The 20053-nt window shown below is 39.9% G+C and overlaps 1 protein-coding gene across 1 annotated transcript in view; it reads right to left on the minus strand.

Annotated features, from left to right (window-relative positions):
• Positions 1-4885: 4885 nt before the first annotated feature.
• The window catches only part of B4GALT1 (beta-1,4-galactosyltransferase 1), a 503885-nt gene continuing 488717 nt past the window's right edge, over positions 4886-20053 (minus strand). Inside the window, exon 6 of the mRNA XM_086961693.1 lies at positions 4886-13915. Within this exon, the coding sequence (XP_086817819.1) occupies positions 13780-13915 (136 nt within the window). The 3' untranslated portion in view covers positions 4886-13779. The remainder of the gene's footprint in view (positions 13916-20053) is intronic.

Raw genomic sequence — 20053 nt, forward strand, 5'->3', positions numbered from 1 at the left:
GTCAACGGTTCCTCATTAAAATTGGAGAAAAGGGCTATTACTGGTTCATTCATTGACCACCTCTTACAGTGTATTTTTTCACTAAAGAAGTTCTCCTAGCTAATGGATTTATTTAGCATTTTTGATAAAGGTTATAATGCTTCATTACACTTTGATATTCAATTACACTCTCTCTCTCTTTGTATTGCCGTGATTTTAAATTGACTGGATTGCATGTTTTTGCTTAGGATCTGCGAGGTGTCTTTGACACTTGTTACTTGCTAGATTACATGGTGTTATTTTTGATTAATGATGTGCCTTTAACATTTATTATTTAATTGTTTAAATAAGTAGTGTCACTCCCGACTCAACTCCTGCATTTTCAGACCTATGTCTTCTTATTTCAGACAGCACATTTCCGTGCCTATTTATGTGGTACAAACCACTCTCCAACAAATGCAAGTGTGGCATTTAATAGGTGTACTAATATAATTCATTATATATAATATGTTTCAATGGCAGTTCCTAAGACTGAAGAGAAATGGAAATATAAGAAGTGATCCCACACAGATAATTAGTATGTAAATGAAAATATTTCTCCCCATCAATTAGTGGACTAGAGGATCAAACTAGCTCTACAAACTCCTGGAAGGCCCAGGGCCCAGTAGGGATTTTTGATAACTTAATAGAACTTCAAACACATATTTGGGCATCAGTGTTAGAATACCCCACGTTTGCCTTAATTACACATAATACAGTCTTTTGGTCCCAAGCACTAAGTGATAGTCTGATGGCACTCATGGCCATTTCAGGCATAATTTTCCCAAAGACATTTTTTTAAAGGACAGGAGCATTTAGTGGTGACTTCTGGGATAATGCCAATATTCCAGATCAGACTCCGGAGGAATCGTTCCTCCAAGGATGTTTGCTTATATCTGCAAATCTTGTTTCCCCATCCGTTGTCTATATTGATTTGATAACCGCATTCGAGCAGATAGAAACAAATGCAAATAAGATGCTGGAATGAATGTAAATACTCACACCACTGTTATGGCTTGTAATGGAGCTTTAAAATGATTCATGCAGACCGATACAATTTGAGATGAACGTAGCATTGACCCAAACAACACAAACGTCAAACGGGTTGAGTGGTTCTCAGGTATGGACACTATAATTGGAAACAAAGTCAAAGACTGTCTTGAATATGGAACAAGTGATACGTTTAAGATCACTAGGAAAACTCCATCATCCCTAGTGGAAAATCCCCTCTAACTTTGGGACAAGGTAGCAAGCTATTGTGGCTCCCCTCAAACAATTGACATGGGTTGGAAAGTATATGTTAGTGCTGTTAGGTTAGCACTCTGATTGGGTTGTGACTGAAGTAGTGAACCATATCACCACACATATTCTAAGACTCATTGGGAGACACGTTTATAAATGAGGTTATTCCCAGCATGTTGGTGACAGATAATGGAGTACTGTTCCCTTCTGATGAATTTAAAGAATTTCTCACTGTAATGTCTAATTGGCATTTTAAAACTGCTTTGTGCTATCATAAAGCCAATAGTTTAGTTGAACAGGGAAACAGAATGATTAAAGCAGAGGTCTCCAACCTTTTCTATAATGAGAGTGACTTCTGATTAGTGAAAATCATGGTGAGCTACTGAAGGCTATGCAACTTGTGCACTGCTACCAGACACCCCCAACAATCAACTAACGTAATTGACTTTAAGACTAATGTCCATAGAGCCAAATACTATGGTTTGATCAAAATACTTTGACTAGGGGCACTATCACAGGGCTGCCATGTGTGTCAGTGAGAGCATGGTCTTTGAGGATAGATGAACATGTGTGCATAAGAATGAGGTATATATCTGTATGGGTGACTGAGAGCCTGTGTCGTATGGACTTGTGATACAGGACATGCCATTCACCATATGTGGCACTGTTAAGTGTATAACACAAACAATTATTTTTTTTTTTAAATGGGAGAAATTTAAAGTGCTGAAATATGTTCTGCAAAAATGTTCATTATATGGAACATTTTTCTGCACTTCAAGTTTCTCGCACTCAAAATATTGACTGTGTTATCAAAATCTTTATTTCGGCCAAGCAAAGTACCCATAAAGGCACAAATCATTCATATTACAAAATGAAATAAAATACATTATAGACTTGGAACAATTCCTTATCCAAGATATGATATAAAGCATGAGATAATGCATCAAATAAATGAAATAACATGGACACATTATACAATAAATATCATAACAAATGACTTCAATTTTGAGTGATAAATATGGAACCGTATCTACCAGCCACTGGGAGCTAAATGCCTGGTTTTTGTAAAGGCAACACTTTGAAATGGGAGATAATGAAACATAAGAGATAACTTTATGTTTATATAGAGTCCATAAAACTCATTTTTTCCCATTTCCAAGTATTATGTTTACAAACAGCAGGCATCTTGCTCCTAGAGGCCTGTAGATACTATGTCATGTTATAACAGAAAAATACAACCATCTGTTTGAATGGGAGTAAAGTGAAGAAATGAGCTTTATACAACATTTAGACATAATTGGCTTTATTTAAAGAGGAAAAAACACATTTAGACAGTGTTTCATAGAAAGGACTGCGGTGTTCAGATATAAATATGGCACTGTGCCTACAAGCCATTGAGAGCAAGGGCCTGCTGTTTGTAAATGTGACACTTTGAAATAGGAGAACATTAAAACGAAGAGTTGACTTAATCATTAACGGTAACTTTTGATTTTAAGTTTCTCCCATTTAAAGGCATTCAGAAATACCATTGTATTCTCATGCTCCACTATTGAGTAGACAAGGACTTAAAATACTTCAGTTCTTCACCTGTGTCCCAGCCTGGCCCATTAATCTCACTGAGCACTGCTCATTATCAGGCCCTGCTATCTGCAGCCTGATTATAATAATGTAAAATAAACATAGCCTTCCCTTAACTGTAAAAGTAAAATGTGACCCTGTGCTCATTTCAAAATGAACTCAATGCTACAAGCTACTCTGAAGGTGTCTGCGAGCTACTGGTAGCTCGCGGTGAACTTTCTGTAGACACCTGGATTAAAGAATGCATCCTTATAGCTGCTATTTCAGGTGATCTGGAAGACAAATCTCTCCATTGTTCTCACATAAATGCAAACTACCAGGAACCAAACTGACGCCAAATTGGTTGAACAGTGGCGAGCCTAGGTGGGTGCATAGAGAGAGAGTTGGTGAGCAAACATCAACTTATTACAAGGAAAAATACAATATAACCATGGAACAAAAACAAAGGTGAAATGCAGAAGACTTAGTATTTGTTAACATGTCTGATCTACTTAAGGTAAAGGACTGTGGCTTTTTCAAACCTTTAAAAGTTGAACAAGTTAAAAAAGAATGCAATGATTATGGAGGGTGGTGGGACATGGAGCATATACAGACTATCTAGTTGTCCTATAGCTCAGTGTCTCGAAAAAGGTGAACCTCATCAAACAGACTTCTCATATGATGTTGAAGAGGAACCCACAGGGATCCAGAGGAACAAGAGAGTGCTAACATGGCACAAAGACTTTATGACTGCACAATCAATTACGAAAAGAAGATAAGTTATCATTATCTGGTCATTCTAGCAGTTAATGTTTTCACCACTCCCACTATTTCTTTCCCATTCCTCTCTTTGCCACCCGTATTCATGCTATTGGTATGTTCTTAAGGATTTTACAGTTGATGGTTCTAAAGCTGTTTTGTCAGAGTGGAGCTTGGATGGTCATTATGCCTCTCGTTCTTCTAATGAACTTTTACTGATTTCCTTCTTGATGGTCTTCAGAATTATAATAGAACTGTTGGCAGAGACTTGCCAACGGCACGCTTGAGTTTGCAATAAGGCTAGAACTTGGAATAACCAGCATTATTTTTAAAAATTAGTCAAGAGTATAATCATTCTGGCATCCTATTACTACAGCAACTGAGTAGTATTTGCCATATTGTTTCAGCATGTTGTTACATAACTTCTAAAAAGGCCAGCTCAATAGCCCTCGGCATGCAATCTTTGATATATTTTCTATTGATTGAATTTGAATGTTGGAGAGGACTTTATTGCATTGAGCAACTTGATTGGGAATAAAAAAATTAAGACTGCAATTAAACAAGGAAGTCACAAATCAGATCGAGGTGTATAAAATAGGCCCTAGGTAAGAGTCTTTAGCAGATACTATAAAGGTGGGAGTCCCTCAAAATATTTGTCATTCAGTCCTATGAAATTAGGAGGTGGGTATTGAATTGAAGGCTAGGCTATCCACCGGTTCTACAAAGGAGTAACATCTGGATAAAAAAGTGGACTCAGGAAACCAAATGTACAATATGTAATTTAGTGTCTCAAACTCCGAATCATGAGATCATTAAGCACGCTACTGCCAACTTTTAGAAAACTGCAAATCTGCAGAGTGAGTAAACTCTTATTACATATGCTGAACTGTGAGGATATGCAATTTTGTTTTAAGCTAGGAAAGTTATTTTTATATAAATTGATTGGGTACCAACAGACAAGTGGGCGCTCTCCAGTTACAGTCTCAGGGTAAGTATTCAATACCAATCCCCCATGGTCTTCAAGGAAAGGGATGCGGAGAGACTTGATTTAAAGTTATTTTTATAGTTAGGGGAACTTATGAAAAATAATATATTCTTAATGTAAATTGTACGTTGTTTGTGCTCGTATTGCTTACATTGGCAGAGATCAAAGTTGAAATAAACGTGAAATAAGTGGGTTCTGAGTCATGGAAGTTATACTAAGAGTACATGAAAGAACAAAATATTTAAAAAAACAGATGACACACTTGTTTGTTTTCGTGCAGATTATTACTTTAGCAGGAAGCAGAAATATAGTACGGCAAATGCATACACTTAACAGGTCTTTATTGTCAGGAGAATAAACTCAAAAAGGCACTTAAATAGTAGAACAAATACAAAACAGTAGAGGTTTGATTCACATCTGTAACCATATTTCTGAAGGCACTCTGTAGGCTCAATGGAATGATGTAAACTGCAATGAGAACAGAATATGCATTTATGACATTAGAAGAAATAAAGAACATAATTAATTGTGTTATTTACTTATATGTATAAAGCCCAATACAGTGTTCGCCCCACAAAGGAAACTACACTGCAGTCTAAGCCTCTGTTACTCCATGTTTCGACAGGACAGACCACTACATCATAGAATGCTAATGTTAGAAAGTTACCACAAAAAATGCATTGGTGATTAAGAGGTTCATTCTTTGGCACATCTGGGTCTGGCCACACCTTATCTGGAGATCTCTACTATAGCACACACACACACACCAAGAAACATTCTTTTAAGAACAGCATTAAAGCGGAGGTAGAGATGGAAAATGGACCCAAGAACAGAGAAGTCATTGCTGAACACTCACAATCTCAAATATGGGCTTGAAGATAAAGGTCAGATAAGTGAATTATGTATTCAGTTTAGGCGACCCCGCACAGACGCTTGTAACAATGTGCATCCATGCCACAGGGAATCCGAATGTATTAAAGTAAACTTGCCCGAACAAACAAAAACTCAAACAATGAGTGACCTGAAGTAAGGATGTACATACCTGTACCACAGGTAAAGAGAAACGAAGAAAAAAAGTGCTTGTAATTTTAGGGTATGTGAACAAAATAACCACTTCCGAATTGTTTGCAGAAATGTACATATGGTGCATTTAAGTATGAATGGAGTTTAAAGTGAATGTTCCTCTTGTTGACATGCTACTAACCTCAGCCAATATTGAAGTTTGTGAAACGAGTTGCCATTTTCCATTGTACAAATGTCTAAACCAATTTTGCTAACAGCCTTTGGCTGAATTGCCAATGGACCGTGTATCGAACGGAAAGTTAGGTGATTTGGCTAGAATCCAAGCCGTTTAGGCAGCATGACCTCAAGGCTGCAGTTAACAATGATTTGTCAAAGAGCTTATCAAAACCTGGGTCTGGGTTTAGTGCACTTGTACCAGGATTCAAAATCTAATTTGTTCCTTTTCAAAAAGAAAGTAGGCTACACCAACGTTTCCTAACCAGTATAGCAAGGCACGAAAGTGGGTCCAGAGAAACTGAAAGAAAATATTAGTCAAACAAAATCAAAAATTAAAATTAGAAAATTAAAGGAAAACAAAAAACACAATCGCTGGAAGTATAATTCTTAAAACAAACAACAAAATTAAAGCAGAAACTGAACAGCAACATTATTGCTCACATTTGCATACATCGAGAGCCTGACAAGACCTACTTTTTAACTGCATTAAGAAAGAAGTGAAGACCATGGAAACAAGATATTGGTTATTAGAACAGAAGCTGAACAGTTTTAGCATAGAAAGCAGAACACCATAACCCAAGTCGATAGAAGCCAGTGCAGTTGAAGAAATAAGGTGTTGCTGTTTAACTTGCCCATAAGAAACGGTCACACATTTGGTGATGTAAGAAACAAACATTGATCACTGGAGCCAACATATCTTGGCCTACAGTAGTCAACAAATTCTCCCTGATAGTAAGTGGCAGAGTAAACTGTGTAATGGAGAAAAAACATAGCTTTATGAGGCTTAGAAGGTGCAATGTCACTAAAGACACTACTGCCATGTGAGAACGGTTGTTATATATACAGGAATATAATGGTCCTTCCTCGCAGTCTTCATGAAAACAATTATCTATGAAATAAGCCTATTTGATATGTCGCTTGTAGTTTTTCTGCAACAACGCAGAGTAGGAATGGCTGGTTTTAGGATTTTTCAAGTAAGCTGTACATTTTTGGATGGGATCTTCTTAGTCCAGCAAGATCATCATTTAGGGATATGGCTTCCATTACAGCCCCTATGATCTGGGGGGCATCTCCTGAGTATTTTCGCCCCTGTGGTACCGACCTGATTATCATTCTATCTATTTCATGGAAATGATGAAAAGTGTGTCATTAGAGGCATCCAGTGCTTGCAACAGAGATATGCATGTATTCCCTTACGCTATTAATGCTTGCCTGTTATCCACTGCTGTAAAATATTGTACCTTATTATTGCAATTATTGTAGTATTTTTTCTATCCAATGTATGTGGTTTCATCAAGATCAAATGCTCTTTGGAGTCCTTCTTGAGAAGCCATCAGTGTCGAAGGTCAGGGGATGATACTTTCTATGGCATCATCAAAATGCAAAGGGGGTGTGATATCACTCCTGCTTGCAGTGTTTTCACCCTTAAAAATGGCATAATTTAATGCAATACTTGACAATCTCTCAACCCCAGTAAAACGTCACGAGAGATCACTCTTTATGCAAAAGGCCATTAAGTATTTTAAATTGCCTACCTTACAATGGATGCACATATGGTGCTTTAGCGGGCTTGGTGTGGACACACTGCAGCAGCAGTAAGTAGTCAACTTAGTTTGCATTGGTCTCCCTTTAATAACCCCTTTTTTAGGGTTTGAGTCTGAATCTTTTTTTAATTACAAAACCAATATGCTTGTCTTTGACCAAAGTCAGGCAGAATTCCATTTTGCAAGTAGGAGTTTATAACATCTGTGGATAAGGGGACAATGTCAAGGCCTAATGTTTCATTAGAAACGTAGAACAAATCCCATTAGTTGAACCAGGTTTGAATTCTGTGCACCCAGTCAGGTATGAACTTTACTCAATTAGCACACACACATCTATGTATCGCCATTACCCCTACATCCCTGTCTTGCTTGAATTCATAACCAAGGAGGCCCTCTTGCCCCTCAGGACATACATAAATACAAGCCCCTGCCCCTCCACTTCTACGTTTTTTCCGTAGTCTCTGTGACCTACCAAAAGCCGGTGGTGGCAAATCCTTGTTGGTTTATTTTTCTTTATTTTCAGGATCGATGGATTATCTTACCCGTCGGGGCATGGGGTGTTCTCTGGCAAGGGAACTCTTTGTTCACTTAAAAGCTCCTGAACTGCACCCTGGGCAACCGATGGAAGCGTTTGCTGGAGCAGCTGTCTGGCTGGCTACCTGGTGGCTTTGGCTGCACCTTCCAGGTCAGAAGGAAACATGCATCGTGCTTAAGACATTGCGTTATGGAGGGAGCAGAGCTCCCTGTAGGATTGAGGTGGGCAAGTTGCCTCTAAGGCCAAATGTGCTTACATTTTAAAAAATGTAGATGCTTGTTTCTGACAATCAGGAGTGGTGGTCATTTTCTCTGCACTCATTGGTCTACTTTTTTGAAAATGGGCACTTCATTGGTGATTTTAAAGGTCTACCACACAATTTAAGGAGTCGGAGATTTGCACACATAGCCATTTATCCATTGTGGGCTAGAGATCAGCCAAGACAAGTCATATTTTGACTTCTTCCTCTGCTAAGACTCCAATTCTGGCCAGATATTCTAGGTTGGTGGATAGTCACTCTCCTCCGAGGGACACACCACCTCTGAAGAGGAGATGACTGAAGGAGGAGTGACGAAGGCTTTGGCTGAAAAACCTAAAAAGATAGCCAGGATAACAATGAGATCAAAGTCTGCTAATACACATTTCCCTAGGACTTTTCTCAAACTCACTCATTTGTGCCAACACCTTCAGCCGGCACCTATGTCAAAAGAGAGTAGTTGATAGACATTCTATAGTCATGGGTAATTTGGGGTTGCATCCTTTAAAAGGGGATGATGATGGAGAAACCTTATTCTATACCATGGTCATGCCTTTTAAAGGACCAGGTTATAGGTGAATGGGAGGAACTGGATTGGGCGCCAGTGCCAAGGTTTCCCCAAAATCTATTTTAGAGGGGAGGAGTCTCTAACAAGATTAAAGATGCAATCCTGGCCACCCTGATTTGGAGAACCTCAATAAATCCAGAGGATTCTGCATCAATAGATAAGAAGATGGACTCAGTTTTTAAGAAAGGTATTTTTAGCTGAGAACCTAGCGCTTAAAGCATGTACTTACAAAGCATAGCATATGTGGGCAAGTCTATCGTTAAGGACTTTTTCAAAGAGGGTCAGTAATGCTCCGAATTACTGGAGACTATGGAACAGCGGGACAGGCTACTGGCTGACATCTCTTTTAATGTAATTAGAGCAATGCTGTGACTTCTGGTTCAGTAGGGTCGGCGAGGAGGAACCTCCAGATAAGGAAGTGGAAGGCAAAGGCAGCAGAAAAGACTGTTTTAAGGTCACATGATGTTTGGCTAACAATTGGACACTGTGATAACTAAGGAGTTCAAAGAACAAAAATGCGAGGGGAAGCCAAGTCACCGAAGGTTTTTTTTTTTCTCCAAGACTTCTCTAAAGAATAAATCGAAATCATCTTCATTCAGGAGTAGAACGTACCAGCTAAAGAAGTAATCAAGCAAGAGGAATGTTTCAAAGCAGGTCAGTTCTGCAAAGAGGAAATCCTGACCATGATGGAGTTACCAAATTAGGGGGGCAGTTGAAGGAAGTGTTCAGGAATAACTTCAGCTCTGGGAGATGGATGGCTCAGATCAATGGGTCTTAAGTGAAGACAACAACGGCTATTCTAAATACTTTTTGTAGGTGCCAGTGCTAAAGACACCACTAAACAGAAGGCTTTTCTGCCAGGAATACAGAATTTATTGGAAAAAAACCATCATTCCAATCCCAAAGTCAGAACAAGAAAGCAGGCATCCTCAGTCCTGTTTCTGTTCAGAATGCGTCAAGCTCCTTCTGGTCAGTTCTGGATTTAAAAGTAAGTGAACTGATGGGTCAGGACTGTCCATTTCAGATTGTTCACTCTTCAATCCGTAATTCCAATGATAAACTCCTAGTGCTTTATCACATTCATATATTTACAGGTCGCCTATCTTTACAGTAGTATGCCAGAAATTCACCAAAGATTTTTAGGTTTGCAATGGGAAAGTCACATAAAATCCTCTCCTAGGGTTTTCATAAAGATATTGGCTTCTCTTCTATCCCTACCTAGAGTGTTTTGTTTTTTTGCCGATGTTCAGATGACTGGCACATCCAAGCACCATTAAGAGAGTAGGTTATTGCCTATATCCGTAGGGTACTATCTGTACTTCAGGATCATAGCTTCCTTATAAATTGGAAAAGTTCCAACTTAAACCTGTCACAGGGTCTTTGCTTTATAGGGGCAAGATTCAGCACAGATGACGTAATAGTGACTTTGCAGGAACCAAAGAAAATACAGGGCCAAAAAGAACCTAGGGTATCTCCTTGACTAACCGTTAGGGAAGAGTCAGCAGCTACAATCTTTCCTTTTCCATGGGCAAGGTGTCAACTGTAAAAGGTGATGGCATAGACACTGGAGAACTAGTTGCCAGTTTCACACGATTTGACAATGAGAAACGCACTAAGCCAAAAGGTGAAGGAGGATTTGAGTTGGTGGTGTTATCCAGACAGGCAAGATGATGGCCAAGGCCTATGTCAACAAGCAGAACGGTACAAGATCTCCTTCTCTTGCTGGGATACTACACAATATTTCGCTGGGCACAGCAGATGCTGATTTCAATCTTAGGGATTCATATTCAGGGGTTTTGTAGCATTGTAGTGGACAACCTGAACAGTGAACCCCCTTAATTTCTGGACTTCTACCTTCACTCAGAAATGTTAAGCGGATAGCGTATTGATAAAGTCGATGAGTGATAGATGTTTTTGCTTCCGGAATATATACCTAAGTCCCAAGGTTTTGTTCACGGGGAAGGGAGGAAGGTGCTTCAGCCACAGATGCTCTTTCATGCTGGTGGCCCCAGGGTCTTCTCTATGCGTTTCCTCATTTTCCCTAATTCAGAGGATTTCTAGTGAGACTGAGTAAGGAGAGAGCACATGCAATTCTGGTTGGCAAAGCATGTCCCAGCTCTAACTGGTTTCTTCTTCTGGCAGCCTTAAAGGTGTCAGAGGAATGAGAATGGAGACTTCAGACTGTCCCATTCCCTCTTCTCTTCCTGATGTTGGGACAGGAGTCTCTAAGGAAACTCAGGCTGATGGCCTGAAAGTGAGAGATTTAAGAAATCAGGGTCTACAGGAGGATCTAGCCTTTACTTTATCTTCCAGAAGGACCTCTACCCTTAAATCCAAAGAGAGGCGTTGCAGGACTTTTAGTCTGTGGTTCTGTAAGAAGGGCTTGGATCCCACTACTGTGGATCAGATGCAAATTCTGGAATTTGTACAGGATGGACCTAAATTGTGACTGAGAATAGCTACTTTGAAAGTCCAGTCAGCAACCATTATGGCTTTTATGAGCTTCTGGAGAAACCTAAAGGATGAGTATGTGGATTAATATCTTGTCTTTTTAAGGACTTGGCTAACAACTGTCCAATCCCTCTTAGACTATTTCCATCTTGGGATCTTTTATTGGTTTTGGAGGCATTTCCACTTTGAGCCCTTAGAGAAAGTGGATTTAAAGACAAACTCTTAAAACCTTCTTGGTAGCCATTACTTCCACAACGAGACTGGGGGAGTCGGGAACCTAGTCATATAGGCATCCTTTCAGTAGCATTTTTCAGGATAGGATTGTACTGGTACTGAGGCTCATTCCTTTTTTCATTCTGAAATTGAATTTACGTTTTTATAGGGAACAAGACATGATTCTTCTAGACTTCTGTCCATCAACATCTATGGAGGAGAAACAGAAGTTTCATTGTTTAGACATGAGAAGGGCTCTTATCCATTTACAGAGGGTGAATTATTTTAGAAAAGTGGAATCTACTTTTATAACTGTCCCAGCTATGAAGGCTGAAAACCAGAAACTTTCTCTGAGTACATGGGTTTGATCACTAATTTTTCTAGCCTAAAAGACAGAGGGTCAAATACCCTCTCTAAAGATACAGGGGAGATCCAGCAGGAGTGTGTTGTCTTCCTTGGCAGAGTTACAAGGACCACAATTGCTAGGATTTGCAGGGCATCTGCGTGGTCCTCCCCAGCAACTTTTATTAAACCCTATAGGGTTTCAGATGAAATGGAGCTAAGTGCTGGTCTGGGATCTGGAGCACTGTTCTCCATTAAGTGATAGGGCACATGCTACTTTCATTTTTACGAACAATAAAAGCCCTCTTGACTCTCAGCCTTCACCTACAGCTGTCCAGTGTTTATTTTTTTGCTAGCTCTCATGAGTTCAAGCGAGGGAAGGATGAACGTGTAATGCCCGAATTTCTTAGCGGTAATTGATTTTCTCTGAGTCCTACTCCATCGCTTTCATTCCTACTTTCCTCCTGCCCTTCCAATACTGGCCAGGATAGCGGATTTGTTTTGGGTATGAGCTTTGGAACCAGGAGAAGTAGTGGTGGGAGGTGCCTTCATTTACAAGATTTTCTTGGTACGGGTGTCTTGTGAGGTAAGAGTTCACCTTGATTATGCATTACAAGAAAAGGGAATATGACTTGAAGTAATGTAATTACTGGCAAGTAATTAGGGCATGATGCTTAGTTGCTAGTTCAAAGTGAGGAGGAACAAAGTCTACAGGAAAGGTTAGCAAGAGGAAAGTCACACGAGCAATACCACTGTTTAAAAATAATCAGTGGCCAAAGAAGCTGGAATGATTTATGGCTAACAAGTCTATAAATTCACACAGGCATATGTCACAATAGGTCATTAGTAATGTTTAACTTCTTTAGAAAACGTATTTCATCAAGGTGAATACATACTGGGCACAGAAGCACACAGTGGGACATGTATAATTGACAGAAAACGTGTATGAAAGTTCTGTTTTGTGTAAACTGTACAACAGTGTACAAAAAGAACATCTAAAAGGCAATTTATATAAACAATATCAATGGATAGCTAAGTACAACTAAAGATTAATGGAGGAGAAGAGAAATGATTAAGGTTTTGAAGAGGTCCCTCTGGGTATTGATTGTACTGGAAAAGCCTATGATAAATAGGACTTAAGAACAACAAAGTAATCGTAGACAACTACTGGGAAAAGTGCAAAAACCTGAGATATTGTTCTTTCAGATACAGTAAAGGTAAAAGAAATGTGGCTATCACTGAAACGGCACCACACTGGCCTGTTAACAAATCACACAGACCTGTTATAAAATAAGCTTCAAGGCCACTAGTGACAGTAGCAGTCAAAGGCACATTGACAGTCTTAGTCTCCTACCCCACAACATTTTAGACTTTCAGACCAGAAGACAATCCTTGTCTATACGAGGACAGACACAGCATGGAACACTCAAGGTGTTGGTGTGATAAATAAAATCAAGGTCTGGTTTCACCAAACCTGCTAATCAAGTAATGTACCGAAGCTAAACAATTGTGGGAAAATGTTCTACAAAATTTCTTTATAAAAAAAAAAAAGCATTGGTCATTTCACTTTGTCAATGATTTCCTCCATTATTTTTCAAAAATGCTAACGTATGAATAATTTTTAGCAGCATGTTCTGCGCTTTACAGGCATTTTAAGAGCATTCGGAGCAGAGTTCTTTTGAAACCCCACCGAGTTGGTGGGTACGGTGCTTCAGTTTGCTAGGCTTTTGTGAGCAATGACACCCTTCAGTAAAAATATAAAAAAGACCGAGTGTTACATTCAATACATATTTGGTCATACTCTAATATAAACATATACAACTCTTATTTACAATCCCAACTTATTTCAAAGAAATACAAATCATCCTGGAAAACTAGAAATTGATATGAGACAACATAATTGGAATGAACTGGATCCCAATGTTCAAATAACTTGGGACACTGGTAATGGCATCTTCAAAGGCACCCGAGGTCATTTTGTCCCCGTGGGAAAAGAAGTCTGCAAGGCACTCCAGCATGTTTAAAAAAATAAAGATTTCTGCTCCATTTTGCAGCTAGTCCTCAGATGTACTATCTTTGCGGCAGGCCAATGTCCACTGAGATTCTTGTATAGAACGGAAACTTGTCGATCTTCACCACTTTATACGACAGGGAATTAATACCATCCGAGTTCATCGTTTCTCTTGTGTGGGCAATCCTGTTAAATCTGTCAATTCAAGAAAGGAACATTAAACATGTATGATTCTCAAAGGACCTTACAAGATGACATGCAATCTTCAAAGGGCAATTTCTGGTTAGCTGAACCAATGAGGTTCAATTAGACAATTACGATTCTGTGCCAATTTCCTATTTCAGTAAAGGACCGATTTATTGGGTAACATAGTGAAGAATTTAAGTCCCAAGTATTTATTTTATTAACTTTATCAAAGTGTGTCTGTATTTAAGACAGTGCAAAAAACATTTGTGACATACTACCACTGCATAAATCTTCCCCACTAAGCTCCACCTTTACAATTCAAAAGCATAACTGCAACGTACTAGCATCATCACTCGCTTGAAAGTTATCCTTTGCCTAATAGGAAATGTGACAGTAAACGGAATCGTCAGCTTTAACATTTATGTGTAAGCATGGACACATGCAGCTGCCTTTTTTACCTGTCACACTGTGGAACCCTCTGCAGCAATTGGCTATTTTTAGACACGCCTGAAAGGACTACTTGTCAGTAACTGCACTAGGTTTGCATGATGATCAAGCAAATTAAGAAGTTTATGGATTAAGAAATCCATGTTCTTCAGGAACCAAAGCTACCTGGTCCTTGTACATAACCAATGATCTACATAACCACAGCAGAGGATCTGAACAGGTTTCAGTCACAAAAATAAATGTGAAGGGGTGTTTGGTCACATTGGACATGTTGTGCAGATGAACTAACACTGGTAAATTGGATAGGTCTTGCATTTTGAACCTCTTGGCTTTGCCAATGCTGTGCAGTATGGGCAAAAAATAATGTTTTTTTGCTGTTGCACTAATAAGACAAAAATAAAAAGCTGCAATAGTTTAGCCGCTGTTGCGGTCGTGTCATTCTGTAGGCGCTTGGTGTGTCACCAAGCTTGGGCACATACATCTACAGAATTATGTGTGCAACATGGCCTTTTGAGTTTACCGATCTAAAATGGTGGACAAGCCCCTTACATTGTTATATAAAAAATGAAAAAAGGGGAAAAGAAATATATGTGTCAGAGAGCCCAGGGCACCAAATGGCAGCAGTCAGGTCCGCAAAAATCTTTTTAAAAGCCTGCATCAGAGAAGCAGTTGGGGATGGGGTGGGGGGATTGTAAAGGGGGGTTAGGTGAGGGTGGAAAACAAAATCAGATGGGAGAGGAGGGGCAAAGCAGCACACAATGTAGAGAGCAACATAAAGCACATAGGAAAGAAGTTCACACAAGGGGGAGAGCAAAACAGGACGTGGGGCGTGAGAGAAGCATGCATGAGAGCAGCAAACAAGGGAGTAAGCAAGTAAGGCAGCGTGAGAGGGGGCAGGTGTTTGGAGGAGAGAAGCAGAACGTGAGGGTGAGGAACTAGAAAACACATGCCCTCTTCATGGAGCTATCAAAGGAAATGAAAATATAGTTCCCTAAAAGTGAGCAGTGGAAGGATACAAGTCAGTTAAGCAAATGAATGGTTAACAGGGGATGGTACTGAGGAGGGATAAATGTAAGATCAACAAGGCAAGCCATTGAATAAGGAGAAACGAAATGAGAGTGAACGTAAAGCTAAATGGTAAGCAATGGTTGGGCTCAATGCCACAATAGGTCTTTCAGAACCAGACAGTTTGATTGGTCTGGTAGGCAAAACCTAAAAGGCGCTTCAGCAACAAAGACTGGCTCCAGTGAAAGGTGCTACTTTCTACAGAGAGTGGGTTGTAACACAACATGTGTGCCTAGGAAGGAGCCTCAAGGAAGCAAACACTTACTTCTACTGACTAGGGACAGGATGATTCAGAGGAATTTCATTTTCGTAGATTTAAAAAAATGCCTACCCAACAACCAGTGGTGCTCCTCCTCTAAGGCAGAGGAGCGTCGCCCCACTGCTATTTTAGCAGTACAGAAAATAAAAATAAAATTATAATAATGATAACAGGATGTTATTGTATTTTTCAATGCGGGAATCGGGGCTGGGCTCCTACACCCGAGATGGGGAGGAGTGATTTGCAGTCCTCTAAGTGCCCTCTAGGCCCAGCCAAACCGTCATGAGCACTTGGCATGTTCTCCATTGGGCTGGGTTGCACAGCCCCATGGAGAACATGCCCAGGCTCTCAGCCACTACCTGAGCATCCAAACAGGACGCTAAGACCAATCACGATGTTGCTACTGCAGCATTGTGTTGGGCTAGGAGAGTCCGGAAGCCTGGGTCTTTACGGTGCTTCCAGCAAATTTTCCTTTCAGGACGGAGGAAAGATGTGCGGCAGTGGGAGATGCAGCACAGCAGAGAAAGTATGTTTATTTCTTTATTTGAATACATCCTCTCCCCCTCCTCACCTCCCTACTTCAGAGGCAACCACCACTGCAAACAACTGAACTTTAGGCAATGCATTTAGGACGGCCTAGCCAGGGATACGGGCTTCAACTACATCTTTGTCAGATCCACATGATCAGACAGCTAGGAGCTGACAACTTGGACAAAAGAGAACTCCTTGACATATTTCTCTTAGGTACTTCTAGCTAGAAACTTCTACTGCGGGCTCGTTGGTTCTTTAGCTCTTACGTTTCAGCACTTATATGGGTCACATGTAAAAGGGTTAGGCACCACGAATAATAAGCAGGATAATTGGTTATTACTGGTCACAGCCTGCCTTGAACACGCATATAACTCAAAGACGCCTTCACGGAGCTTCCTAAGGAAAATCTAAGAAACCCAAAGAACACCAGCTTTGGAGATGTAGCAGTGGCAAAATAAATATTAAAATCCTGGTGTTGATCAAATAAACGTTTTAAAAAAGTATAGCACAAGAAGGAGAAAAAGTGCAGTTAAAAAACACACAACATAACAAAAAGAAACTTGCTAAGTGAAAATGTAATCCTATGGTATGATGCCCAGATATTGCGTTTGTGGAAGGAAAAGTTGAATTAAATCAATGAGCAGGGTAACAAATCTAATTTCTGTGTACCAAGGATAATTGTGTATGGCTATCTGGAGGTTGTAAGGTAGATTCGGTCTTCTGCAGTATTGAAAGCACATATAATGAAGGCACAACAAATTTAGAAATAAATCTATGATCTGAAACACGGAGTCAAGGATGTGACTCTAGAATTAGTGGATTGGGCTGGAGTTAAGACGTCAGCTAAATCTAGGGAAGGGGACAGAAATTATAGCTAATGGCTCATCTCCTTAAGATTTTTACCAATGCTACCAGGTTTAGTTATGACAAGAAGTGGTATTCCAGTAAATTAGCTCTAACTGAAAACTGAAAAGAAGAGACACAACCTGTGATCTAAAATGACTGGTTGTGGGAGGAGGATGTATGTGAGGGTGGTATTAGTCTTCCATTGAACAGGTCTACTGAAGGTGCTTCTGAGGAGAACTGTCTTGAGGAAAATAAAACTTTTAACCAGACAGAGAATTCACTGGGAAGCAGCAGGTACAGAGAATAATGCCCATAGTCAGCCTTGTAAAGAAACCCAGTTTGAAGGTATTTTGCAACTTGTGAATGTCTCTAGGTATGGTAGCACTTGTACCTGGCAGAAAGCTTCATGGAATATTTGGTGTGTTAATGGTATATAATGTATGATCTTTTCTGCATATTTATACCCTTGTCTTTGTTGAATCCTAAACAGGTTAATGTAAATGTATCAACTCATTATATAGTTATTATACGTATTTATAGTTTTGTTGTTGTAGCCTGAATAGGCATATGCAATGTTACAGACATAGGCAATGTTGTGTTCAACTTTTTTATGGAATTGTTTTGGGTTTTTTGTTGTGCAATGTTTGTGCCTTAAGGGGTTAGAAGTGTGGTGCTGGTTTAAAAAACGTTCTTCTCTGCTCGAGCCTGACTGTTGGGTAACCTAAGTGATGGAAATAAGCTGAAGGGATTCATTACAGGGCGTGTAAGCCGTGAGGAGCTATGTGTTAACTTAGAATACAGCTGTTACCTATTACAAATAACCACAGTCTTTGCAGGAAACCATAGAATAATAAGTAAGCAAATTAAAGTTATAAAAAAGCTAACCAGTGTTAACAATGGGTTGGCTTTAAGATCACTAAGTTTTTTGTGTAGTCCACAACAAGTCTTGCTTAAATTCTGACAATAGGTGTGACCTAAAAATGCCTTACATTTCACATGGAGTTCTTGCCACAGCGCAGACAAATATTTTCTGCAACAATAGCCAAGATAAAGAAAGCAGCTGCAATCGTCTGAGTTTGATACAACCCCAATTTCTGAATGTCTGATTTGGGATTAGGGCAGACAATACAAGTTACTCAGTACAGTGAATCCTTTCTTAGGAGTCCATACACTGCCATCCGCCAGATTCTTATGTCATGACTTCTGATAGTACTGTAATATGAAGGAAACAGCTGAGCAACAAGGAGAATTATTAGACCCGTTCCTGTTCACAGACTGACCACCATTGCAGGTGTCAAAGGGTCATACAGAAGCTGTGTTGTTCTTTGTGTGATGATGTTAGGTCGTTTTAATTTTTTTTTATTTAGCTCTCATATCACCATTACTGCAACGTCAGGCCCCTTCTGTAAACACTTTCCAGCCCTCTGCCTGCTACGTACTTTCACTGGCCCTTGCCACGCCAGTCTAAACCAGGAACGAGGTTTAGGCAATTGTATCTCACTGCTTGAAGCCAATCCATCACTCTTGGAAGCGACGGATCTGTCCGACGTTTACAAATCTCCGTCCTAGATACGAGCATCAAGTAAAATAACAACGCTTGTTGTGATCTGGACTGCAGTTGTCTGGGAGAGATTTCCACTCCCACTAAAACTAAAGTTAGGCTTAACTTAATGTTCATCCTGAAAAAAATCACGAACCACATCCTCAACGACCCGCTAATAGGCTTTTATCTCAGGGCATGTACAAAAAGACATGTTGGTCTTCAGCTCTTAGAAAAATAAACCTGCAACATCTGGGCATAGGTTCTTGTACACACTTTGCTATCTTTTGGGAGTCCACAACAATCTATTAATAGTGTAGAAGTGGTTACTGTGGTACACAAACAATGATGCGTAGTCCAGGTGTAGTGGAAGATCCCTCTTTATTGACAGGTAGTTAGGTGGCAGGTTACAGGATAGTAAGTAACAGGGAGAAACCCCACCAGGAGAGAGCTACCAGCTCCTCAGCCTCAGATGACCAACTGACAATCTTTACACAGGGAGGCACACTAACATTCCATGATGTCACAGGACATTCTCATAAAGTGGTAGAGAGGGAAAATACATAGAAGCATTTACCACACATCCTCTTCCGTTAACAAACAACAGCAAGAAAGAAGTTAAGACGGAGCAGAAGGATTCAGAGGAGACTGTAGACACAAAAGCTAATCAAAGGAACATATTGAAAAGCAGGAAACTCAAGCAAGAAAGCAGAAACAAAGGACAATAAAAAGAGGCATGTAGAAAGATAAACATAAGATGCACAGATAAACTAAATGCAAATTATATAACATGCCCATCCACCCTCCTTAATAAAACAAGGTAGCGATCCTGGCAAATCAAGCAGGGTGTAACAACATAATCACAAAATCAGTGCAGATGGAAATAAGCACAAAAAGATGAACATAGCAACCTACAGAAAAAGGAATGCCTTGCAAAAGAGACTAGTGCATGACGTGCACTAACAACCTGCCCATAAAGGGTACACATAGAAAGGCAACCTTAAAACCGTGGAACAAAACAACTCCCCAGGAAAGGGTACACCAGAGGAACATAACACCCCTGGAACAAAATAGACAGTGGCCACGCAATAGTGGCACAACTACACCAAGAGGTAGCGCTGACAACGCACCCCGACAACCCACATAGAGTGATGCAACTCCTCCCCAAACAAAAGGGTACACCATTGAACAATGTAGGAATTATTCAAGATAACATCACTAAGTGGCGGCGCTGACAACGCACACCACCTTCCCCAGAAAAGGGTACACAAAGAAAACTAATCTTTGAAACTTTGGAGAAAAATAGTGTGCGCAACGTAACATCTCCAAATAGTAACGACAAGACCCTAGGAAACCACATGTAGGCACTGACTGGCACCACAACCCCAGAACCTCCCCTAAGTAAGGGTACACCATAAGTACTAACCCTAAGTACATGGATGGGGTAAGATGAGACACA

This window comes from Lissotriton vulgaris, chromosome 3_1 (assembly GCF_964263255.1).
Source record: "Lissotriton vulgaris chromosome 3_1, aLisVul1.2, whole genome shotgun sequence".
In the NCBI taxonomy this organism is placed as follows: Eukaryota; Metazoa; Chordata; class Amphibia; order Caudata; family Salamandridae; genus Lissotriton; species Lissotriton vulgaris.